General features: G+C 37.0%; 2 protein-coding genes across 2 annotated transcripts; one reads left to right on the forward strand and one right to left on the reverse strand.

Annotated features, from left to right (window-relative positions):
- Nucleotides 1-841: 841 nt before the first annotated feature.
- On the reverse strand, nucleotides 842-27,893 carry PLSCR1 (phospholipid scramblase 1). The gene is made up of 9 exons (XM_054585168.1): nucleotides 27,623-27,893; nucleotides 22,813-22,838; nucleotides 19,392-19,472; nucleotides 15,142-15,386; nucleotides 13,759-13,801; nucleotides 10,899-11,119; nucleotides 9,157-9,318; nucleotides 3,477-3,638; nucleotides 842-1,137 (listed from the first exon to the last, which is right to left on the reverse strand). Exons 2-9 carry the CDS (start codon nucleotides 22,823-22,825, stop codon nucleotides 1,102-1,104), a joined length of 963 nt encoding a protein of 320 aa, XP_054441143.1. The 5' UTR covers nucleotides 22,826-22,838; nucleotides 27,623-27,893; the 3' UTR covers nucleotides 842-1,101.
- LOC129079780 (60S acidic ribosomal protein P1-like) lies at nucleotides 14,364-14,915 on the forward strand. Its single transcript, XM_054585045.1, is given in 2 exon segments — nucleotides 14,364-14,390; nucleotides 14,483-14,915. Coding segments are annotated over 2 exon segments (414 nt in total). The 3' UTR covers nucleotides 14,870-14,915.

Raw genomic sequence — 27,893 nt, forward strand, 5'->3', positions numbered from 1 at the left:
TATAAAAAATTCCTTTAAGTTTCCAACAGGTAGAAATCCTAGCTTTGAGCACTGGTATGGATTTTACTAACGAATATCAAATGCTTTTGCTTTTTTGAAAAGGAAGGCAGGTGATAAATGTGTAAGTTCAGAACACCATATGAATTAATTGTTCAGTTTAAAAACAAAACTATGCAAAGAAATATATCAACAATTTTTTATTTCAGTTACTTGATTGTTAGCATAAATAACCCACTAGCTTATTATTGAAGTTCCTACTCTGATGGACTATATATGTTCTATTTAATTGATACTTGAATGATCTCATAACTACCATGTTCTATGAATGATACAATTAGGTACTAAACATTACATGTTTAAATAATTACTTCAAAAATTATAACAATACTCAAGTTTTAAAGTGAGTGGGTCTTTAAATAAAATGTCTGTCTTTCTGATAGAGGATCTTTTTCACTTAAATCCATTAAAAATTGGTAATTCATTGTCTTGTCAATATAAAAATCACAGTAACAGATTAGAATATATAAAAGTTAAATGTGACTTAATTGTTGAATAAAAACAAATACATATTTTAGTTTTCCTTGAAATATGAACTTGAGTATTATTTGAACATAATTGTAAAGGAAACAAGTTATGTTCATTTTTAACTTTTTTGAATATAAAATATTTGCAAAATAACATCAGTTGTTACACATAAAATAAATTTTAACTAAATTTAATAAAATAATATATAATTTTATATTAAAATAATTTTAATTAATTTTGCTATAAATTGAAAACAAAGCAATTTATCAAAGGAAGTTTCATGTTTAAATGTAAAAATTCCAATGCCCTTTCTCTGATATACACCATAAAATACAAAACACATAAAATTAAAATGTATATAAACATTTATAAGTAAGTGATACAGAAAATAAACAATTTGAAAAGTGAAATATATGTGGAGCTTCTGGCATCGTAGTGTAATTCATAAGTTATAAGTCATTTCAATAAAGAAAAAAAACCCACTGAATTTTACTTGTACATAGTCCCAACCAGGATACAGACTTCACACTTCCTGAGGAGACCTTTATTTATCTACTACCACACTCCTGCTCTCTGTTACTGGTTTCCACTCTTTTCAAAAAACATGAAATCCTGAAGGAAAACAAAACACAGAAAGGAACTTTCAGTAACAAAACAGAGATCAATTCTCAGATGCATAAATGCTAAGGGACGTGATGAAATAGAATGCCATATCTACTAAACAAGAAAATTGACTATTACAAGTAGATCTGAGAAAAGTCAGTAGTTTCAGCTTTCCATTCTAATAATTAAATACTATAATTCTCTTCACTTATTAATACCCGTATAAATTTAATTTGTCCTTTGGTAATTTCTTTAAATTTCACTTTTTCTCAGGTCCCTTGGAATGTTCCTTTTTGATTCTTTCGTCCTAAAGTTTTTATATTCCTTCTCTATACCATGCACAACTTTTAGATTTTTTTCAGGGGAATGAAGGCCATTTAGAGTTAGAGTACCACTTTGAAATGTTTGTCCCCATTTTATGATTTCTCTTCCAAACTTGTCTACTGTGTTCCCTAACTTGCCTGACTCCATGTCTAACTAGATCCTCCTCTCCATGACTTAACGTCAAATCCTATGGATTTTATCTCACACATCTATCATTTTCTTTTATCCCTTCAATAGAAATAATTTAATCCTTATTTCAAATCTCACACAATTGCACTGCTGCAATTACATCTCTCTTCAATCCATTTCTCTCACAGTCATCAGGATTTATTTTTCTAAAATTTGGATTTATAACTATTTTATTTATACCTAGTTTAAAACTAACCAGTTAACTAAATCATTTTCAATATTCTCCCATGGTCTATTAGAAGTTGCCCAGGCCTTAAAAGTCCTTAAGTAGAAGCCCAATCTATTCCATAGCCATTTACTAATGATCCCACCACCACGCCAAATCCCACATTCCATTTATCCAAATATCTCAGACTGTCTTATCTTTCCTGTACACACCATATCTTTGGCTAAACACTTCCCTAAGTGTAAGGTAATTTTTCATATGCCATAAACTGTTACTGAAAATTGCATTTTTAAGTAGAACTATGGCTATCTTTAAAACTTTATATAGAAAATATTGAGCCTATTCCAAATGAGATAGAATAGCATAATGAAGTACAAATAACTACTCACCCAGATTCAATAATTATTAATATGACCAATCTTCATTCATCAATTACTCTTTTAGATTCCCCAGGCCTCACCCTCATTATTTAAATGCAAATCTGTGATATCATACCATTTTATATTGAAATACTTCAGTATGTGACCCTAATAATAAGGACTCTGTTAATGTTTTATTTTTATATATATGATTATATATAACCATTATATAATCATCATACCTTAAAAATCAGTAAGTCAATCATGAAAGAGCCAGCCAATGTTCAAATTCCTGGGAATGTCTGTAAATGTCTTTTTATAGTGTTTCAATTCAGTATACAGAGTTTACATACTGCATTAATTTGATGTCTTTTAAGTATCTCGTTATATTTTTATTTTCTTGACACTGATTTGTTAAACGAACTGGATCTTCTTGTGTAAATTTCTCTCATCTTTTAGTTTTGTTCTGAGTGCATCCACAAATAAATTAAGATATTCATCTTGTGATTCCAAACCTTGCTTGCACATTGGAATCACTTGGGAGTGAACTAAACAGCTTGAAGGCTTGGTCCCATCTCCAGAGATTTTGACTCACTATCTGGGTGTAGTCTTGACACAGGGAGTTTGAAAAGCTACCCAAGGTGTTTCTACTGTGCAGCTAAGGTTGAGAACTACTGCTCTCTCCCAGGAGTCCTTGACTTTGGCTGCATATTGAATCACCTGGGGAGCTATACAAACTTCTGATTGTGAGCTTCAGCTTTAGTTAAATTAGGGTATGATTTGGTACTTGGGTTTTTTTTTTTTTTTAAATCTCCCTGAGTGATTTACTGGAAGACAAGTCCAGAATCACTGTCTAACCTACATGTTTCCTTTCAACTGCCAGTTCCATCTGGTGGCTTGATTGGATGCACTCTTATTGCAGTTCACATTCCCACAGTACAAGGCTTAATTGAATAATGAATCAAGACTAAATCTCCCTGTTTCACTGAGTTGTACTCCATGTAAACTCATATTTGAAGTCTTACCCAAAGCACCTGTTTTAATTTTTAGATAGAAGCCCCAAGACCAGGACCTCTCTGTAACACACAAGGATCTTTTACTGCTACGCCAAACAGTAGAATTTCCCACGGATCTAGTCACCTGTGAGTCTAGACTATCAGGGGAAAATGGAATTTCAAAGCTAGGATCAAATAGGATCCCCTTGGAATAAAACCTATAAATTTAAGCAGGTCACTTAAAAATGTACAGTTCTCTGAATCTTTACAGAATGATACTAAAGAAATACCCAAGATTAGCAAGAATAGACTTACAATGAGGAAACACGCGCCAATCATGACAGCTTTCATTTTCACATCAAGGTCTACAGGGAACTGGATCCCAAAGTTATCGGCATCTGTAAATGCCTCTCTCACAAAACCAGTCCACTGCTTGGAAATCTTGCCAACCACATTTTCCTCATCAAGAGATTTAATCTAAATTGAAAAAAAAGTGACAGTCTTAAAGAATTCTAGAAAATAATAAATCTGCTTTCAAATTTGGAGCAAAATGAAATAAATACACTATTAAACTTACGTGTAATACATAACTATGAACGTTATATTTCTCATTAGATGCATAGCAATTCCTACATTTATTTATAGATACATAAAAATTGTTCCTTTGCTACAGAAAATTTATACAGAAGTAGTTTCATTGAAATATTTAACATATTGTACATTAAGACAGTAATAAATCATTTGAACTGATCTACAACAAAATTTAATCATGGAAAGATACAAATATGAAATGTTTCTTTGATGAAATTTCTACTAGCCATCAGAAGGGTAACAAACTAAACCCCATGTGACACATCTATTTTAAGACAAGCACAGGGAGCTTATGTAGGTTGTGTCTGAGGGTGATAGGAGAGATATTATCACTCACTTGATGGGAACCAGGGGTCCAGGGTTGGGGTATGACCAGACAACAGGACAGTGCGGGGACAACAGAAGAGGGAGGGTATATGCAAAAAAGCTCTAAAGTAAAGTTTTTCTCATTTCACAATTCTGCCTGAGGAAAGTCCAGGGCCACAGCAGGACAAACGCACCTCACCTGGTGGGCATGTGGGCCTGCATGGCATGGGCCAACCCTGGAAGAGAAGTGTCCTTTTAAAATGTACACAAGGTAGCACCTGTGCCAGCAATACCCTGTGGAGCCCTAGCTCAGGTTGGGAGCTGCTACATCAATGTTGGGAAATTAAACACGGTTTACTGCTTTTATTCCTTTGTGGGTGGTTATTAAACCTGAAATAAACTTTTAATATGAAAACTGTGGTAGCATGGATTACTGTTCATCAATATCCATTCACCCTTCCCACTGTAAGCCCAGGATATTTCCCTGAACACTGATGATTAGGTTTGGCCATGTGACTTGTTTGATCAATTGAATCTTAGTATATATGACAATGGATGGAGACCTTAAACATGGCTAAGTGGTTTGGCCTGGTTCTCGCTCTCCAGTGATCAGCCACTTGAAAATCATAACCCAGGTAGCTGTTCTTGTTACAGCTCTAGAATGAGCATACCTGGAGCAGGCCTGGGGCCAACTCCTAGCCTATATCAGAGCCATCTAGCTGAGTCCATGTATATCCACAGAGAAACAGTTGACCTGCAACACATAAGCAGGAGAGCAAATGCCCGCTCTTTTAAGCTACCGAGCCTTAAGGATTATTTTCATACAACTTTCTTGTGGGAAAACAGAGTAGTACAAAATTCTCTCTTATGATACTTTAGTGTTTTTTCTGCTAATAGCTGTCATCCAAGCACTTGTAGCTAGCAATAAAAACTTACATTTTAATTTTTTAAATTTAGTTATTAATTTTTAGTTATTAATATTTTGCAATGAAATACACAAAACATAACTTGTCAGCCACCAAAATCCTCTCACTAGGTTTAACATTTACCCTTTTTGATTCCTATAGCAAAAAATCTTAAATATTTTAAGTCAACAAAACTAAGTAATTTTTAGCTAAATCCTAGTTAATTTTTAATAAACAGAGATATCAATACAATGACTTCAACTTCTGAAAAATAAACGTATTACTATCAATTAAATTTTAATTATTTAAAAATAATTGGTAAAGGATTCTAAAGATTCTTAGCAATTTACCTATTTGAATATTACTTCAGCAAATTCTGTCTTCTCTTTTTCTGTACTCCTTTTTGGGATATGCAAGTGGTTTATTCTACCTTCCTTATCTCAATTTTTTTAATCCTTTCAAGTATATATTTTCCTCATATGGATTATCTATTTGTAGAGCTCTTTTCCAAAGAAGTTTAATGACTCTCCTTCATTTTACTATTTGGCTTATTTTCAAATCCTCCTGTCCTTTAATATTAGTCTCATTCTTCCCATTATGGTTCTTGTTTTGTACAATGTTTATTTAAGTATTTCTTATACGATTGATTACAGATTTTTCTATTATATGAAATGTTTTCATGATGGATTAGTTCCTATAGCATTATGTACTCGTGGCTTCAACTACCATCAGTATGCTGAAAACCCTTCAACTTTTCCTTCTACATACCTAAAATCCATTACAACTCAATTCAAACCAACTGGTTATCCTCCAGGATTCTTAACATTATTATTATTATTATTATTATTATTATTATTATTTCAGCTTCTTAATCCTCAGACAACAGAATAATCACCCAATTTTCTTTCATCCTCAACTGACATCTAATCCATGAATCAGTTCCGATTAGTACACTTATTAAATGTCTCTTGAATGATTTCTTTCTATAGAATGGCTTCTACTCTTGCTGTGTTTTACATATACCAAGTTGCCAAGCCCACTAACACCCAAATGGAATTCATGTTCCAATATGTTCCCTCATATTGATAATTTCTGCATTCCAACTTCCGGTCAGATAGTTTTCAGAAAATGTTTCAAGGGACTATTTTCTCAATTCTCTAAAAAACGTTACTTGGTAGCACCATTCGAGATGCACAGGAGTAAAGTTAATTTATTACCTATACTAGATGCTCTAAGGTATCTATTGAGAAGGGTTGCTAGATTATTTCTAAATTTGTTATCATTAAATACAGGAATTTCACAATCTAATCTGACTTGCCTCACCAGTATTTTCTACAAATAAAATATATGTTAGCCAAACTTCTGTTAATACTCCCTGAAAGAACAATTACCTTTTTCCTCCTCTGGATCCTTGATAGGAATAACAACCCCTACATAGAGAACTGTTATTACAGAGAAACCTATAAAGTCTTTACACATGCAGTATAAATCCCACCCTATAATCTATTGGATTGGATTGGAAGTTTGTTTGGTTTTTTTTCCTATACAATGGCTCTAGTAGTTCTTAGTTGTCTTTAACTTCATTTGAAACAATTTTGTTAGACTGTATTGTGACAGCTGTCATATCAGCATGCATTAAAAAAACTTATCAAAGTTGGTGAATTTTTGTGTAGCCATTTTAAGTGTTGAAAATGGAAGAAAATACACATTTTCACATTATTTCAAGAAAGGTAAAAATGCAACTGAAATACAAAAAAAGCATTTGTGCAATGTATGGCAAAGGTGCTGTGACTGATTGAATGTGTCAAAAGTAGTTTACAAAGTTTCTTCATACTATTGCCATTTTGGCCAAATAGTTCTTTGCTGTGGGGCTATCTTACGAATTGGAAAATGTTTAGCAGCACCTCTGGCTTCTACCCACTGGAAGCCAATGGCAGGAGATAACCAAGGTACTCTAAATATCCAAATCAATAAAATTATTGGTGAAAATGGTGTCTGTCCAGAAAATATCCAGCCACACACTACGAAAAATAAAGACCATTATTGAAGAAGATGCAAGATACAAGAAACATTGTACATAGGACAATGACACTTCAGTTCCTTTCAAAGTAAGCACCTTGGGACCTCACACAGTTCTCCCAGCATCTCTACCACTGTTCAATCCTTCACTGGAATCACCATCAGCTGCCCCATCGTATTTTCCTGAATCTCATCGATAGTCTGAAATCTCTTCCCTTTCAAAGGTGATTTTAGTTTTGGGAACAGCCAGAAGTCACAGGCTGCCAAATCTGGGCTGTATGGGGGCTGGGTCACCTGGGTAATTTAATGTTTTGCAAAAAAACTCCGCAGGAGGCATGCTGCATGTGATGAAGCTGCCAATCGCCAGTTGCCCATAGCTACAGCCATTTTCATCATATTGCATCTCTCAACTGATGAAGAACAATGAGGTAGTATTCCTTATTAATTGTTTGGCCTGGAAGGGCATACTCGTGATGGACAACACCTTCCCAATCAAAAATCGCATTTAACATGCTCTTGATCTTGCTGCAACTTTGCTATGCCTTTCTTTGGGCATGGAGAACCAGGCGACTTGCATTGGGTGACTGGGCCTTCATTTCCAGATCATAGCTGTAGACCCCCGATTCATCTCTGGTTATGACCTTCCTGAGGAAATCTGGTTTATTGGTAGCGGTTTGAATCAAGTCTTTAGCAACTGTGGCATGATGCTCCTTCTACTTGAGGAATGAATTTTGCCACAATATGTTTCATGCCAAGATCCTGCATCGAAATCTCAGACGCAGCAGTTTTTGGAATCCCCAGATCAGCTACTAGTTCTTGCACTGTCAGTCACCGATCTCTGTAGATTGCAGCCCATACATGTTCAATATTCTCAGGTGCTCTCTTGTTGTAGGCCTTCCAGAATATGGTTCACTTTCAACAGATTCTCGACCACCTTTGTAGCATTTGTGCCACGCTTTTATTCGTGCTGCACTCATTGCATCACCCCTGAAAGCCTTCTGAATCATCCGAATAGTATCCATGGGGAAATGTTCAAGCTTAATGCAAAATTTGATGCAGATTCATTACTCTACATGCTCATTCATTTTGAATGTGATGGCCACACAATACACATGCTCACAACAGTGTCTGCTGCAACTACCGACTAGTACAATGAACCCATCATTGCTCATGCATGTGCATTCCAGTCCACTCTCCTTGACTGCCAGGTTACATCAATGTTGCACAAACCATTCTCATTAAATTAGCTAATGGCTAGACTTTTTCTGGATAGACCTTGTTTCTTATGGAAAAAACTAAACGGACTTTTTTGCCAACCCAATATATCTGTTTTTAAGAGTCTTTATGAAATCTCTATTACCTCATGTGTGTTTTCTTAGTATTGCCTGTTTACCTCAATAGAGTCTGAGGTTATTGAGGGGAAGGATTCATTTTTATATAACCAGGGTCTAACAGAGGGATGTTATCATATTACCAGATAAATACTATAAAAGAATGCGGCTGGATAGTGGAAAACCTCAGGAAGGCACAGGAGACTGGCAGGGTTTCCACATATTCATCAAAATGGGGCAGCACTACTCAGATTCAGCCTGTTTTTTTCCCCTTTTATAGAAATGTGGGCCCCATTAATGACATTTTCTGCTTTTCCAGTAGAACAAGAACATCAAGATCAAGTGATAAAATTTCTTGATTTTTAATATTTGCAACTAAATAATGTGAACTATAAGGCGAGGCCATCTGTTTGAAAACTGCTGTGATGAAAATGCTCCATGTAGTAAGTGCACAAATATATTTTGGTTTCTAATAATAAAATTTACTACAAAGATAAAGCAGAGACCATAGAGAAGCATAACTGGATGGTACATCTGACACTACCTTCCTGAAAACTCTCTGCATCATCGGACTTTTTATAGGAACTCAAAGACGTCAGGCCTTCTGAAGAGGGCCGAGGGCACTGACAGCCTGTGTTTTCCACTAAGGCAGGCTCCACAGGCTTTGGCAGTCACACATTGACAACCAAGTTAAACGTTTTTTTCTGACCAAAGTTAAATATGTGAGCACACTGTCTCCCTGTTGAGGCATTAAAATACACATTATTTAATATATTTGTAACATCCTCCCAATTATTCTTATGTTAGGAAAACAAACCCTATAAACGTTATCACATCTCTTACCTCAAAATCAACATCTGCACAACAGCTACACACAACACATGGACCAGTAATCTTTAGTACATCCTCTCTCTTCTCATTTTGAACTGTAAACTTTGGTAAGCATGGGTGCCAATCCTGAGAAATATAACCCACTGGTACACCAGGAGGAGCTTGGATTTCTATCTACAAAAGCAAAAGGATATATATATATTAATAATAATATGTCTAATTATTATTAATAATAAATGTTAATTGTAATAATAACAATGTCTAATGTCTAATAACTCTCATGTATGGAATATTTTCTAAGTGTCAGGCACTTCTAAACACCACTTGATTTACAACACATTTTAGCGGGTTGGTACTATCCTTCTTATTTATAAATGAATTATCTGAATAACAGAGAGGTTCATTAGCTTCTATGAGATTACCCAGCTACAAAGTGGAAGACATGAGACACAAACTCAGGTAGGCTACACTCATGGATTCCATTCTTAAGCACTGCTCTGTGACCATGTACATTTTAAAATTTCCATACTTATGAAACGTGTAAGTTATGAAGGAACTTTTTTCTCAAACTCCTCTGAAAATGATGGTTTAGATGTGTGAACAGAACTCTGATCATTGGCTCAATTTTCCTATATGAATGGCAAGGGTTCTATATGGAAAGTGGACGAGGATCTTGACTCTGCTATTAGCTGGGTGACCTAAGAGTACAGCACGGTCACTTGTAAATGTCATTTTCTTTGACTATTTTCGAAGATCAATAGTGTCATGTGTGTTACTGTGCTCTTTACATTTAGAGCATGTTTCTTCACTCAGTTTTTCCTCAGATGTTCCTATGGACAGGCACTATTATATCTAACCTAAATGACATTAAAAAAAAACCCAAAATAATTCAGTAGGAATAACCTCAGTTATCCGTCAAAAATAAATGCAGCACCAGAATTCAAATGTCTATGTGCATGTGCCTCTGTCTGGGTCATGGTCTCAGAGCTGGTTGACTGGGATGACTAGCCAGGCAGGGCTGGTCTCAGGCGGGGCTGGTCTCAGGCGGGGCTGGTCTCAGGCGGGGCTCGTCTCACCCCAGGAGGGTGTAGGCAAAGCCCAACTTTCCTGTGAACTCTCCATGCCCTGGTGTCTCCCCTGAGATCCACATTGTATGTCAGTGGGCTGGCAAGTAATATGAAACAGACACCTGGTCTTTCCAGACCTGAAAGTACCCACACCTAGCACATCTCCACTACAGAGCCTCAAATACATTAGTTTTTAAAAGTGGGAATATTAAGAACACAGGAGTTGAGATTTCTCAGAGGCGGTCTCTCCTAGGTTTGTTCCATGATAGGTTGGCCAAATTGTGAGATGACTGTGTGTTCTTTTTCTCATTCTTCTGTGCGCTTGCTCCTGGAATTGTTTTCTAGGATGTTGGCTGTGGTTCCCTCCTTTGGCTCTGGCTGGGCTTTTCTGCTGGTCGCTTCCAGTAAGGGACATGACCAAGGTGCCTTACCTTCTCAGCTCTCCTCAAAGACTAGGAAGTCTGGTTTCTGAGCAGATGCTCAGTCCCATGAGACAAACTTCTCAGGGACATGGGGCTTACGGGTCACTGCTTCTCACCTGCCATCCTTCCTGTCCACATTACTATCAAGCACAGAACAGCTCACTGACCAATTTTTAGAAAACCTCATTTGATTATACAGGTTCTATGCAAGGGTGAAAATTCTGTTGAACTACTTTACAAATTACCCAGGTAACTGCTCACTGACCTGCTGAAGGCAGCATGGGCAACAACAGCTGGAACACTTTAGTGGTCTCTCCAGAGTAATGACCTCTTGGCCCCTAAGATCAAGAATTCTCATGGTAAAAGGCCTATCAGCCCCACAGCAATTTCGGGTACAGAAATCATTTTCTTCCGCAGCAAAGTAAATCCTCTGTCCAAGGCTGTTCTTAATTTCATATTTATTAGCTGTTTCAAAACCTGTTAAGACTGAAAACATAAAAGAGAATCATTATGACCATTATGTTAAAAGAATATTGAATTTATCCTAATATACTATAATATCTAGTTATACCAATTTTAGGTGACACTATAGGTCATATAGGGAGAACAAAATGGAAAGGAGTTTAGAGGTGACCTAGACAGAGAAAGAAAAGCAAACGAATGGAAGTAGGAGAGGATGTGAAGGTATATAAAACTGACAGTTTCTCTGTGAGACAAGGAAAGGGAAACTCCTATCTTCCTAGTTCCACAGACTTGTGTCAGAAAAGGCAACTTTGCTGCTGTGCAATGGGCTGTGCAGCTGATGGTCACAGTCATGCTAGGTGTGTGCAGTGTTCTGTCCATTTGCTTGGCGTTGTTTTCAGATATTCAATCAGGGAAGGAAATAGAGGATGATTGCTATGTTTATGCTGTGTGAAACAGTGTGTACTAAATAAATTGGCTTGAGATCTTGTTTCATAATATATTCATGGCTCATCTTTTTGCACTGTGTGGGGGAAGGAAAGGAAAGCATTTACCCTCCAAGCATACATGGAAAAATGGAGAGAGTGAAATGGAAGGTGGGTTAGAACATCACATTGGGCCCAGGGAGCCCTTGTTCAATGCAGCAATGGTTGCTCAGAAGTGGGAGGTGGTATTAGGCGGTGGGACAAGGTGCCTGGCAAACAAGGCTGCAGCTCACAAAATATCTCAACCACTGGCATCCTAAGTGAACTCTGTACCTTAGAGGCTAATCTCTTCACCACGGAAAAGAGATAAGCTCAGTACTGACACCCACATGGTATCTTACCAAAGTCTTCCCAGGTTGAACCACACACTGGAAACGGCTCTTGCTCAGAGCCAGGAAGGAGCAACTCATGTTCCCACTTGTTCAGAGCTCTCATTAACTCGGGTCGTAGGATGTCACAAGCCACCCAAATAAAAAGTGATTAAAAGAAATATTTGAAAACAAAAACTACTCTTTATTATCTGTGTGCCTACTCTTTATTATCTGTTCATCCAGATACAGACGTTCTGAACAAATTCTAGCGCCATGATCTCCTTAGGTGTCTTTGCTCTGACTCACATAAGCCCTATTATCTGTGTTCCATTAAGTACCTCAATCTCATAAATCTTTAGCCTATTTATCTATAAAATGAAATCAATGGGATTATACAATACAACCTCTAAATTTCATTCTAGTTACTTAATGAAATAAAAACAAAAAATAAATTCTATGGCTATGTATTTACTGTCATATTTCAGTTTTGAATTGAGAAATGTGGCTGCAATAGTCTCAGATTCCAAAAATAAACTGAGTAATATGCATCTCTATATGCATCTCTTTATTCATAATGCTAAAATATAGATTTCCAATTTGAGACAAAAAATTAAAGACATGCCTCTTAAAAACTCAAGAATAAATAAATACTAAATTTGGTACTTTATATTTCATGATTAATACAAATATTTTTAAAAACAGGTGAAAACATAAATTTTAAAACTATGAATGGAGTACTGTATAATGTATTGGGGGGAGATTTATAATCTTAAAAATAAATTCCCTAGAATAAAGAATTAAAAAAATTTCGGAATACAAATTATGCAACAAGAAAGAGCTCATTTCCAGTGTAGACTTAGTTTAAACAAACTAACAGTAAGGAGAACATTATAAATATCTAACAACGTACATTGTAAGTTATCAAAACACAATACATAGTAATTGTATATTCTAACCTAATCTATTGCCAACTAGTATAATCATATTATAATTTCTACCAGTGGAAGGAAACTTTGCAGAGCAGTGAAGAAGGATTTAATAGACATAGTCTACAAACTAGTAGAGTTTTCATTAAACTCTTTATGTAGAAGAAAGACACCATGAATGTCTCTGGCTGGAGTTCTGAAACATCTAGTGACTTCCAAAGGTTTCTTATGTGTGAGGTGCACTGGACCCAGGGAGACACCTGCTGGAGTTAGGTCCATTCACATCACCAGGAATACTGTTTGAGGAAGCCAGACCTATCTAGGCCTGCCGGTCAGCATCTTCCGACATCCAAAGTAATAATCCTCAGCCCATGGCAAAAAGGTTTTACAGGGTTCATCTGAACTCCTAAGAGAAACTGTGAGCAGGAATGTGATTTTCCGAAACACAATCATCCAAATTCAAAATATTTATTCACTTTGGAAATGTACTAAGTAACTGTACTATTGCACATGGTCTGTGGCAATCTCAAGGTTATCACATATTGGATAGAAAAGAGCTAAAGTGACAGAAGTCTGGTAAAGTGGTAAGTCACTGAAGTGATTTTGAGAGAGAAGGGGGAACAAAAGCCAGTTTTGGCTGGTTTCCCCCCAAATTAGGGTCTATATCATGAGGACAGATGCCTGGAGTAATAGTATTTTACTACTTGACTCCTAATTTCAAGAAATGGGCTGCTGACAATCATCATCATCATCATCATCATCATCATCATCATCATGACCATCATCATCATCATCATCATCATTTCATTAGTAGGATGAAAGACATTTGTGAATAACCAGGTTTAATCTTTCCACATCAGTGAAAGTGTTATATCTGTGGTTGTTGACATGCCTTTATTTGCATAAATGTCTTCTCTTATGGAAATATAATCTATACATACCTTCTAGAAGCTCAACTTGCTGATGAATCAGTACCTGATCTATCTATTATAGGAAAAAAAAAGAGTCAAGATGTAAATTATATGTCACATGTTTTTTAAGCCAACTGAATTAACATTAGTGTTTTATATTTTAAAGAATATATAATCAACAATACTTACCAATATTATCAATATTTGATGATAGTTTACATTACTTCTAGAAATACTCAAAGTTAACATATGTTTAAATAAAATTTCTACTGAATGTGTTCACTGTTAAGGTGAGCAAATTAAGGAAAGTGAGTCATGTTATATACAAAATATTACATTTTTTTTGGTACCACTTATTGAAACTCAACACTAAGCTTTATTTGTTGTTTATTTCCTATTCCTAGGAAATTATTCGGTGTTGGGATTTAAGCCCCCAGATACAGAACTAAGTTTTCATAAGTAAAGAGCCATTCCCACTCCCTTGGCATTTTGATGCTAAGCATTTTATGTAATTTCTCTGGACCTCAGTCTCCTCCTCTGTATCTTGGTGATAATTTTAGCACCTATATATCAAGGAGTTTTTGAAAGGATCATGAGTTAATACTTATATTATACATAAGAACAAAACCTGGAAAATGGTGCTTAATAAATATGTGCTCTCGGTCCCTTTCCCCAGCTGTCACTAAGGTGCTCAGTCCTTCCAAGGAAGCTAAGGCCGCGTTGGGGTGATGCCGTCACTTCATCCAGCAACTAGCATCACTCCCGGCAGTGCTCGCCTAGCGTTCGCCCACACCATGGCCTCCGGATCTCGGAGCTCGCCTACATCTACTCGGCCCTTACCCTGCAAGACGATGAGGTGACAGTGACAATGGATAAGATCAATGCCCTCATTAAAGCAGCTGGTGTAAATGTTGAACCTTTCTGGCCAGGCTTGTTTGCAAACGCTCTGGCCAGTGTTAACACTGGGAGCCTCATCTGCAATGTAGGGACTGGTGGACCTGCCCCAGCAGCTAGTGCTGCACCAGCAGGAAGTCCTGCACTCTCAAGGGCTGCCGCTCCAGCTGAGCAAAAGGAAGTGTAAGCAAAGAAATAAGAAGCCGAGGAGTCCGATGATGACATGGACTTTGGTCTTTTTGACTAAATCTCTTTTGTAACACATTCAATAAAAAGCTAAACTTAAAAAAAAAGTGTGTTATTGGCTATCACCACAGATTATATTCTACATCATAGAAAACACAATATCCTAAGATATTCGTAGTTTGCTTTAAATAAACCTGACCTAGAAGGACTGGAGTAATTTTGTTAGTAAAAGAATTTTGTTTTACCATTTCAGACTTTTGCGAATGAATTATCAGTAAGTAAACTGGAAGCACAGTTTTATTTTTTATGACTGTTTAATGTATTTGAGATTACCTGACTTAAATATTCCAACCCTGGAGGACAGCCTGAGGGAGGTGGTAGTGCTGGCATCCATGGTGTCCCTGCAGGTCCTCCTTGCTGATTATACACTGGCTGATGTTGGACAGGAAAGCCCACTGGACCGCCACCTGAATAGCCATGTGGTGGGACTGAGTAGTCAGTGTAGGCGCCAGGATAGCCTGGCGCCGTCCCAGGATAGGCGGCCTGTGGGCCTGGGTAGCCAGTTTGTCCCGGAGGTCCTGAAATATGAACAGTGAAATAATTTGTAACTTCACTGAAGAATGGAAGCATCAACTCTTTGGGATTACCCCAGTAATTTCATTTTGGGAATCCTGTGTCTATGAAGCATAAAATTCATGTTTTTATCTTTTAGCAAATTATCAATGAAATATCTGTGATTTCATACACACTTCTATTTTGAGAGTTTTGGATGGAATAGAGTTGGCACAGGCCTCACTCTTACCATTCAAAACTCAGATGAAAGTATGCTTAAAACCTACGAAAGTGGAAGAAAATCAACCATGATCTTGAGTCACTTGTTTATGGACTCTGAAATGTCTTCATAGAAAAGACAGATGACATTGAATAGAAGGCCCAAAATAAAGGTTTGAGCCAGGATTTCTAGGACTAATGCACTCTGTAATAAATGATAATTTTGAAATTCTAACAAATGGTATCTCCCATATGTCCTGAACTGGGTATGGTTTTGCCCCTTCAAGGCATATTTAGTCAGGTCTGGAGATATTTCTGGCTGTTACAACAGGAGGGGAGGGTGATACTGACATCTGGTGGATAGAGGCCAGGAATGCTGCTAAAAATCCTAAAATGCCCAAAACAGCATCCTGAAGAAAAAGAAGTATCCAACCCAAAATATTTACAGATGATCTGTTGAAAAACCCTGGTATAGCAGTAAAGACATGTCATTCCTTCCAGTACTGTCTAGGTAATTTTCTAGGTTAACAATTTCCCTGAAGTTTTAATTCACTGCATTCCATTCCTAAGATCTTCCACGTGAAAAAAAAATTCCGCAATAATATTAAGGTTATAGATATAAATTTCACAATTTAGCACCCTTAGCTATCTGGAAATTAATTTGAAACAGGGCAGGTAAAAAGTTATCATGGAAAAACTATCTTAAGTACTTAATAAGCACAGTGTATACTATGTATACTCTATATTCCACATGAATTTCAAAAGTGTATATTTCATATTCCATGTAAATTTCACATATGTATACTGTACATTTCATGTGAACTTCACAAGTGAACACTCTATATTTCACATTAATTTCAGTGTATATTCTATAATCCACATGAATTTGACTATAACGAAACTTTGTAAGCTCATACATGTATAGTTCACAGAGTAATAATTCCGTAGCATAAGCAAAATTTAACTTAGAATATGCAACTTGTAAACATTCTTAACAGAACACTGATGAAAAATACATACACTATTAAAAAGTAAAAGAGAGCTTAAACCTCATAGTGATGTCTTTTAAACACTAGCTTTTATAATTAATTCCTGCTAAAATGAACAAATATTTACAGATGGTCTATAATCTGACTATGTTCTAGAGTCAGAGGATACAACTATTAACAAGCCAACCTGCTTTCACAGGACTTACAGGCAATTTCTGAGAGACAGAAAATAAATTTTTTTAAAAAAGATTTCAGATTGAACTGATGGAGAAAATGCATGGGGAGAAGGAAAGGTATCAACCAGCTATTTTATTTAAATCCTCACCCAATTATGTTTATTGATTTTTAGAGACAGGGGAAAGGCGAGTGAGAGAGAAAGAGAAACATTAAAGCAAGGGAAACAGCAATTATTTGCCTCCCTTACACACCTTGACTGGGAATTGAACCCACAACCCTTGGGTGCAGGGGGTGATATTCCAACCAATTAAGCCACCTGGCTAAACTAGTTACTATTAAAAAGGTAAAATTTAAGTTGAGAACTAAGATTAGAAGATAAAAGCTTCATATGATGATCTGGTAAGAACTATTCTAGGAGGAAGGAAAACTAAACCCCAAAATTCCCCAACTTCAGGGATGAATTTGGCACGTTTGAGAAGGAGAGGACCATCACAAGGGAGAGAAAAAATAGAAGTGGCTGTCAGTAAAGAAATAGCCCATCTAGGGAGTCCCTTAATAAGGAGTTTGGATTAACAAGTACTGGCGAGGATGTGGAGCCCTTTTGCACTGTTGGTGGGAATGAGGACTGGTGCAGCCACTGTGGAGAGCAGTATGGAGACACCTCAACTAATTAAAAATGGATCTTCCTTTTGACCCAGTGATCCCACTTCTGGGAATATATCTAAAGAAACCCAAAACGCTAATTTGAAAAAATATAAACACCCCTATATTAATTGCGGCATTACTTATAATCACCAAGGTATGGAAGCAGCCCAAATATCTATCAGTAGACAAATGGTAATAATACAGCGATGGGACACTTACACAACAGAACACCACTCAGCCGTAAAAAAAGAAGAAAATTTTACCTTTTGTGACAGCATGGATGGACCTGGAGAACATTACGCTAAGTGCAATCCAGTCAGAGAATGTCAAATAGCAAGTGATTTCACTCATATGTGAAATCTAATGAGCAGGCTGAACTAACAAGCAAAATAGAGACAGATTCATAGATAGTAAGAAGGCTGACAACTATGGGGGAGGGGAAGTTAGGGGGTGGTGGGATCAAGCAAAAAGGAAAAAGGACTCACAGACATGGAAAACAGGGTGGTGGTTTCAGGGGGAGGGATGTGTAAGGGTGCTAACTGGTAATGGAAAAAATACAATAAAAAATTTTTTTAAGAAAAGCACTCAGGCTTGGAGGTACAGCAATTTGTTTAAAACAACTGTTAAGTACAGAAGCCAGAACCTGAAGCCTGAACAAGCCTCTCTATACCTGTGTTCCCACTTGAATAATAGGAATAGTTAACATATTTACTTCATAAGAGTATCTGAGAATTAAATGAGTTAATTCACATTATGCAGAGTAAGCTCTCAATATTAAGCTATCAGTATCATTACATTAAAATCTGTATTATATGCAGCCTTGAACTTGAACAATAAAATTGAGCTATTTTTTCTTTCAAACTTTCAAGTCTGATGATAACCAATTTAATTATGTATCATCTACTTTTAATCAGCTGTAGGTGGATAAAATCATTCTCCAAGCACCTTAGATGAATAGTATAGACTTGCTAATAATTCTCCAAACACCACCCATATAAGAATTTAGAGTAGTGGTTCGCAGCCCTGGCTGCCAGTTAGACTAACCTGGGGAATTAAAAAATTACCAATCCCTGGGTTCCACTCCCTGAGCTTTTGCTTTAGTTGTTTTTTTTTTTTTTTTTTTTTTTTTTTCCTGGGATAGTGCTCTGACACTAGTGTTTTTAAGAGCTCTCATGGAATACTTTTAGCAGGTACCCTTGAGACTATTACCTTAGAGTCTTGGATTTTTTTCTAGTGCACATTCTTTTAATTGCAAACATCTGATGACATCCAGGCCCCACTGGGAGATTTCCAGTTACACAATTAAATAGACCATTCGGCTCCTAAGCAGATTGTTCAGAGTAGAATACAAAATGCATACAACCTTCTCTTCAAACCTGAAGTCCTAAGTCCCCAGGATGGTCTCTCAAGATGTGGGTAGACTGCCTACTCAAATGCAAGGCATAATTTAGCATGTATACAAAAGGAAAGCTTCTATATATTACAAAATGAAAATGAGAGTTATGCCCAGGTAACTATGTTTCTATTGCTTGCACTTTGTTTTATTAAAGCAGTCATGTCTTTTCTGTGACTCTCACTGAACACAATTAACCTCAGCTACGCATGATTCAAAACTGCTCAGGATTAAATCTTCTAAATGTGCTTACATGATCACAATTTTCTGAAGAGATGGAGAATCAATACAATGTTTTACTTACTATATTTATTTTGGGGTTTAAGTTACATACCGCTTTATATTTCACTTGTTAAATGTAAACTCACTACTATTTTTACTAACTCTATACCTTTACTACCCTGTATAAAGAAAAATTAATTTAATGATATTTATGATAACATATAGTCAACCAAACAAATCAAGAACTAGGCTGCCAATTTCATTATTGCACCTTCAACAAAGTGCAATACTATAATAAATATACAGACAGAGATACACACTTCTGTTATTTTGGGAATATCAATGATTGATTTATTTTGGTTTTATTCCTTGAAAAAAATATTTACCTTGGAATGCTGCCGGAGGATATTGAGGATGATACGCAGCTGGGAGATTTGTTCCTGGGTGAGGAGCATTTATTTGCATGTCTGTAATTCAAGGAGAGGCAAACATATATCCGCCTTAATAAAATATTCACTAGAAAAACAATACACTATCTGTAGATAATTTCATTTGTATGATCTTATGCTGTATTGAAATAAGTGGAGTGAATTGTCCACATTACAAGAGCTGTGTCTGTTATCAGAATTATTCTGCTGTAGAATCCTGTCTCAAATTCTCTTTTGGATAAATTGAGACAGCCTGAGTTACTGGGGTTAAATTTCTAGTTCTCAGCTATGCCTGATGAGTGTTCACTTCCATACTTTTATTTTGTTGGTATTAGAAAAAAGAGTGTTTTAAAAACACATACAGAATGCGAAGAGATAAATACTAGGTAGATGTGTGGGTGGGAATGAAAGGATTATGGATGATTTTAAAGATCTCTATAATCATTGCGATAGGAATTTCTTCTTTTAAAAGTTTTACAATTTATGTTTTATTTTTTCCATTACCATTTATCCCCCTTACACCTTCTTCCGCCTCCACCCCTCTCCCCCGCAATCATCACACTGTTATTCACGTCTATTAGTCCTTTTTCTATTTTTGCTAGATCCCTCCACCCAATAAGCCCCTGACTAAATACTTAAAATTATGCATTATAGCAATATTTAAATATCTTTTTAAAAATAGCTTTTTTTAATGCTTACTCTGAAACTACCCTAATAAAGCTGACCAAACTAAATTTTAATATTTGACTGATCTTGACCTACAAAAATCATAACTTACTTAATTATAATAAACTAACATATTAAATGTTATCTGCTAATCAGTGTGCCTTAAAATATGTACAAATCCTAGAACACGGATTCAAATAACTTTAAAATATGTACAACATCCTGGTTCTTCATATTTGCATTTCTCCAATTATTAATTCAACAGCCATCCCAACCCGACAATATTTACTGAGCATTCCCTGTCTCACCCCCAAGTGAGGCGCTGGGGCTGCACTGGCTCTGCCTTCATGGTCCAGTGCACACTACACTTGTGTCCTCCTCTCCGTCCCATGACTTACTAACTGCAAAGTCAAAAGTTTCTTTTTGAATCATGGGGACATGGCACCTGGAAATGTTGACCAAACTTTGAATCTGACACATTTCCTGTCTGAGTTTCTTTCATACGTCTTTTAAGATCATTCCACCCAGGCGGTTTCAGCAGGAAGGCTAAATTCTGGGGTCCCCTCTCTCCTCTATTCAGTTGGCTCCTTAATAAGTTCAGCAGAATGGGGGTCTATGGACACGGCAAATCCAGGCAACAGAGAATTCTCTACTTCTGTCAGGGCAGATACTGCAACATTCCCCAAATTATCACAGATTTCTGAAATACCTCAAGCCATTCCTTCTAACCATTCCCTTCTTTGTCTCTCAAGGCTTTGCTCACAGCCCCCACTCTCAACCTGAGTTGGAGATAACAGGATCAGGCTCAATGGATCTCGAGGAAATATACTGCAAGTATGACTGAGAGGCCTACCCTTAAATAATTTGTCACATTTTGGTACCTTTAAGTAAGTACCATTGTTTGAACAATAGCAAAGACACACATAGGTCCATGACCTGACAGAGTCCACAAATTAGGAACTCATCGTCTCTGGGATTATTGTGCTAGAACAATGATCCTGGCTTCGGAGATTTTAGTGGAAATTCATACAAGAGGAAATATGTGAATGGACAGGTGGTCAAGTAGAGCAAAGAGCATATGAATAACAAAAAGATTTGAGAAATGCAACTTACAGTAACTTAAAAAATCATAGGAGTATCATATTGATGTAAAGGTATTTTATTTTTATATATGTGTATATATATTTTATATATGTATATATATAAAGTATACATACATAGCTTTCATTTCTACTTATGCAAAGATATATATACAACTTATATATATGAAACTGAAAGTTAATGACTTTTGGTAACTGTGGAATCTAAGGAACTTAATAAAGTGACAAACAAAATAGAAACAGAGGTATGGATACATGGAACAGACTGAGAGCTTTCAGAGGGGAGGGAGTTGGCAGGCTAGATGAAAGAAGGTTAAGAGATTAAACAATAAAAACCATAAGATATATATAATACATAGACATGGAAACAGTGTGGCTACGGCTGGAGGGAAAGGGGGATAGGCTATAGGTGGAGGTGGGCAAAGTGAGGAAGAATGGGGTTGGAAAGAGACTTTGCTTTGGGCAATGGACACACTACGCAGTGTGCAGATGATGTTTTATTGAGTTGTGAACTTGAAACCTGTATGGTTTTGTGAACCAACATCACCCAAATAAATCCAATTGAAAAAAAGAAAACATACTCTGTTTAACAAAGCAGAAACCACTGACTCCTAATCATTATAGCTGATTTTAAATTATTTTGTAAATTTATCCCAGTAGATGTCAGTACTGAGTTGAGGAAGTCCTCTTTCCAAGTGTAAAAGTTTAATTAATGAAGAAAAAAAGAAAGAAAATGAAAAAGGTGACTATGTGTCCAAAAGAATCTTTACGAAAGTGATTTGAAGCATCCTAAAGTTTATAGCAAAAATAGCTTAATATTATATAAATTTATATTTAAAACACTTTGAGTTTTGCAAATAAGATTAAATTAATACAGAAAACATAAAGAGAAAATCATGAAACTTTCTGAAGAAGGGCCAAAGCTTCTGGTCCTAATAACCAATACTACATGTAGCAAGAGTGACATTGTGGTGAGAGAGAAATGTCTTTGGTTATCTAAACAAAGATAAAGAAAGATTATAAAACCTTTCAGAACACACAATTTTATTTTTTATATTTTCCCCAATAGGGATTGCTTTAGATTTTTAATCAAAATCTTATTACATGCGTGGTCAATACCCAACTTATTTAAAATTTTCTTGAAAGAGAAAAAGCCAGGACATAATGATTTATATTGACTTAAAACTATTAACGTGTGTGAGTTATGAAATAAATATAAATCAGGGATTTATGTGAGGATTTTATTACAATAAATTAACATATTAAATGTATCAATTAATATGACAAATAATCTTTATGTATATTAAATATACATGGAAAGGGGAAACCCGATATGGATGAAATACAGTATAAATTATACAACATATTTTCCAGTAAGCCTAAAGTTTCTTAGGTTTATCTAAGGCTTTTAAAACATATTTTTAAAGGAAAAATTTGTGATAGTAAGTATTTGTGCATATATATCAAAACATCGAACTAGACTTTGGATTCTAGAGCATAAATAACACACAGCAAACTATATCCTTTCAAAAACTGAATAAAATATATGATGACTAATATATTAACAACAGATTTAACATTGAAGAAGAAAAGTCAACACTTAATTTACTTACTTTGTTTGTCCATGACTTAAAGAGTTCTGAAAAAGAAGACCTGATATTAATACACAGGTTACAATTTTATGGGCAAATATGACTGTTAAAACAAGATATTCTGAAACTATACATGCAAGTAAGATATTCCTCCATTCATCTAGTTTACCAGAATCTGGTCATTTAAACCTTCTGGTAGATCCGTTCCCCATTGCTATATTTCTGATTATAACTTCAGAAGTTGTCGGTCAGCCCAGTTCGTGGACAGCTCAGGGCTGGGGTCCAGGCATGGTCCAACATGAGAAGGAGAAAGGGTAGCTATTAGGTTACACTACTGTAAATATCTCTGGAAATTTCCAGTCCTATAGACGTTCTCTTCCAGCTTGAATGGAAAATCTAAAAGATCTGACCCTTTGTTCTGTGGTTTAAGATACGCATGGACAACAGTGCGGTGATTGCTGGGGGAAGGGGTTATAAAGGGACTAAATGGTAGTGGCAAAAAAAAAAAAAATAAATACAATAAAGATTAAATAAAACAATTTAAAAAGACATGCTTTTAGCTAGAGAATCCACTCTTAGGAGTTGTCATAGTTGTAGCATGACAAATCCAATTTAAATTTTGTGTTTGGTTATTTCTACTGAAAATAATAATAATAAAAAATAAACATTATTACTCAGTACTTCTGGCTTCAAGTGCCTTGGTCCTGTCCTAGTCTTTCCCACTACTGTTCAGTCACTCCTTTCCCTGTCTCTCCAGTTTAAATCCCTATACACCTGTTAATTACAATTAACACATGAGGCAAAAACTCTGTTACCTGTTTCATCTTGGATCCACACACTAATATAAATCATCCCTGTCCTTCCCAGGCCCTCTTCAGGCTTGGCTGCCACTTTATTAACCCTTCCTACTGTGTTGTCATAAATGGTAAATAAGAATCAACTGATCCCTCTGTCCTTTACTAAAATCTGGTGTTCTCAAGAGGAAATCATGTTCCTCCCTCAATTTTTTTCCTTTTCATTGCCTACATTAAGCATAAAATTTCATAACCTACTAAAACTCTTATCAAAATTCTGATTGTAGTCACCTCTTAATTATATACTCAAGAAATTCAGCAATGTTTGAATAATTTGGAATGTATTTACTTGGCCTGGAATAATTTGTTTGAGTTACTGACTTCACTTCCTGGATTTTCTTAAAAATAATACAAACACAAGTTCTCATTAGCTAGTCAGAAACCAACTGTTATGGACCTCATCAGGCAAGCAGAGCAAAAAGATTAAAATTTATGCTTTTCTTCATTTAATCTTTAAGATGATCAGTAAGCAAATAAGCATATGTAACCAAACTTCGCTAGGCGTTTTCATAGGCCACATTCATGATTTAGGTTCTGTCATAAAAGGAACAGTAAAAGGAAACTCAAGTCATACATACCAAATGCCATGGATGTTTTTGTTAACCTCAGATTTCCAATACCAAAGATTATACATTAAAAGTAATACCCATTACTTTAAATATGCTGAGTACCTTCACAGATACATAAAATTAAAACACTAAAGTTGTGGAGTAGAATTAAATAGTATCCCTTAATCAACATACTGGACTAGACATCTCTAAAGTTCTCATCTATCCTCTGTTATTTGTAGGGTAGCCCTCTCTAATATGATAGTTAAAAAATATCCTATAGCCTTTAACCAGTTTTACATCCATTTTAAGAGACTATTGTTTCCATCATTCTCCACTTGCCTACAATGACAAAAAGGCCCTCATTTCAAGGACAAATCCTGAATAATACCTGGAGGAGGAACACAGACAAGTTCCCCCCACTCTGTGTGTGCATGTCGGAGTGGGGGAAGGCTTTAAAATTATTAACATAAAATTTTTTTACTTAAAAAATATACATTTTTCACACTTAGTTGTTTGAGCCTGGGGAGTCCAGTGCCAGTCAGAAAGAACAAATGTACCAGAAAGAGGAAATTCATAAACAAATGCTGTGAATCATATTAGGAACAGGTGGATGCTCTTAAGTAACGAGTGCCGTAAGCTCCCAAGTCTTTGCCAAAGAGTACCAACTTGAATACCAGAATATTTACCTTTCTTTCATGGGGTTGAAGATCATTTCCTTCTTGTAGAGAAATCTAAAGAAGTGAAATTAACTGAACCCCAAAACAGAGCTCATTTGTTCATATTTACTTTTCCTTCTTATTTGGTTACACTATTTTGAGTCTTGTATTTTTAAAATAATTTTCCCCAGGAGCATGTTTCCAAAGCCTGCGGCAGCAGAGCAGATCCTATTGGCAAATGGTGTCCGCTGAAGTTGTGTTATAGAAAGCATTTAAAATATGGTTATTTATAAAAATGTATTAGCGTGTGCTCTTTTTTGTCTGGCGTCTTTCACTCAACATAATATTTTCAAGATTCATCCATGTGTCTGCTTTTACCAGTTGCTCTTTTTTTGTGTTGCTGAGTAATAGCGTATTGGGCACAGAAATCAGAACACTGGTGGTTGCTGCCACAGGAAGGGACTGATTGGAAAGTGACAGGACAGAATTTTCTGTGGCAATGGAAATGTTCTGTATCTTACTTGGTGTGTTCTTTACATAGGTTTATATTTGAGGAGGGACCCCCATAAAATAGAATTTATTTATAAAAATTGTGTATTTATTGTTACATGTTAAAACTTAAATCACCTTCAAATACTGTCCATTTGATGCAATACAACTATCGAGACGTTTTTTCCACTGTTCAAAAGTTTTTGAACTCATCGATTTTGATGCCTTTAGTGCTTTTTCCATTTTTTCTTTCACCTCTTCTACCTCAGCAAAATGTTTCCCTTTGAGAACTTTAATCACCCAGGGAAACAAAAACAAAGTCACTCAGGGCAAGGTCAGGTATATATGGAGGGTGGGCCACAGGGGTCACGCCATTTTTGGTGAAAAACTGCTAACACTCAGCGTGGTGTGGGCAGGTGTGCTTGTAAATCACCTTTCATGAAATGGGCAAAGGCACTGAAAGAGTCTTCAAAAAAATCCACCAAAGTCGAATGAAGTCTCTCACAATAAGGTCAGCTGGTATATTGATATGGGAGGGGTTCCTAGGACACTCACCTGGCGGGGCAGACTGTACTACAAAGGGCACACCTTCCAGAAGATAATTTTTTTGTGGTCCACCCTTGTATACTATGCATGTACATTCATAAATATTCACTTAGTATAAAGCTTTTTTCTTTAGGAATATTGATGGAAGGCATAGAGAATGTACAAGGCACTATAACAATCACTAGAACACAATGACAAACAACAATATATTATTACAAACACTCGGAGTGCTATAAATAAATCTAGTGGCGCTGTAATGAAGGGTCATAGGGACAGTAGGTTAGGTGGAGGGGTGTCAAGGAAGACAGATCCCAGCGCTGAAAGAAGCATGTTTGAAGAGTGGGTGGGGTTATAGACAGAGGTAACTGCATGGGTAGAAGTCGAGAGGCTGAGGGAGCCCTTCTCATTCAAGGAAAGGAAAGGCAAGGCCTGCGGGTTACAGGCCCAAGAGGCAGAGATCATTAGACATGAGGATGGAGAGGTGCCCAGGAGACCATCCTTACACGTTCATTCCTTCTCCGGCTGCACTACAAACTCTCAAAAGCCAGAGCATGGCTGGGCCCAGACAAGGCACTTAATTGGTGCTTGTTAATTCAACAATGTGTGTACCGTATTATTTCATTCTTTTCAGTCAGAAAGAATGGATTCCTTACAGATTTGAAGGCTGCTTAATTTAAAACCTGGCTATTTCAAATGCTACTGTCTGCTCAAGTGAAGAAGTCCACTCATTTCACAACCTTTGTGTTAGTTCAGCCTTCTAGGTCCTCCAGTTGTCATGCTCACCAGGGTGGTATTAAGAGGAACTTCGGCTGTTACAAAAGTCCAAGAGAGAAAAAGGGGATCCCAAATCACCTGACAGGTGACACGGAGCAAGTGACACTTGTCCAGTACTAGCCACATCCCCCATCTTGACAAACTAAGATAAACTGTCCCCTGCTTGTTCTCTGGAACTGGGAAGTGACCATGCCAGACTTCCAAGACTAAATGGATAAATAAAACCCCATGAGAACAAAAGAGTAAATTTGGAGACACAGGGGCTTTGTTGAATATTAGAAACAATAAAAACTGACTGTTACTAAGTACTTTGTGCAGTGCCAGACCCTTCCCTAACAGAGTTACACTAGTACATGTCCTACTCTAACCCTTGTAACTCTGAATAGTCACACCATTTCCGAATTGAGGTAAGGAAGGAAGGTCTACGAAGAAACTGCCTAGAATTCAGAGTCCCCAGATATGAAGTAGTAGAGGCAGGAGGCAGGAGGGCCCCTGAGATAACGGCTTGGCCTCTAATCTACAAACTGCCTCTATGTTTCCAATTCTGGCGTCCCAGGGTGCCTAGGGTAGTTCCAGTCATACTCCTAATTAGTATTTACTGGTAAATGACAGCTAGCAGGCTCTATTAATAGCCGCCTCTAACTTCCCCAATAGACTGGCAGATCCCCCTGGCGCACTGTGTACAGATGCATTAGGGGAGCCCAGCCAGGGGGTGGTTTCAGGCAGGGATCTCCTTGTCATGCACACTTTCCACCTGGGGTACCTACCAGCTCTTCACTTGGGGCCCCTTGCTGGGGTCTGGCTCCACTTCCTCGTGACTGCCTTACGCCCCTGGAACCCCAGTACCCTGTCCCCCTACCTCAACCTCATCACAAGCCCAAGCCCCCTTTCTCGCCCCTGTGTCACAAGCCACCCCGGAGACCCGCGCCCGCGGCAGGGGACAGAGAACGCCGCTGCCCACCTGTGGCTGCCGCTGCTCCGTGAACGCGCGAGGTCCGTGCGCTGCCGCCGGCTCTGCTCCCCTTGGCCCCTTGGACGGCACTTCCCGGTTACGCAAACTTCCGCGAAGGCACCGGGAAGGGGCCTGGGAGTGACCGGGGCTTTCGTTTTCGTTTCCGCAACCTACGTGGACAGAGAGTTCCCTAGACGTCCGCGCTGTTGCTTGGAGGAAAGAGAACAGCGAGGAGACCGCCACCCCGGAACAGTGCGGAGATGTAGCCCCGCCCTTCTTG

Source organism: Pteronotus mesoamericanus, unplaced genomic scaffold (genome assembly GCF_021234165.1).
Source record: "Pteronotus mesoamericanus isolate MK-2021 breed Mesoamerican mustached bat unplaced genomic scaffold, CSHL_Meso_final contig_82, whole genome shotgun sequence".
Taxonomy (NCBI): domain Eukaryota; kingdom Metazoa; phylum Chordata; class Mammalia; order Chiroptera; family Mormoopidae; genus Pteronotus; species Pteronotus mesoamericanus.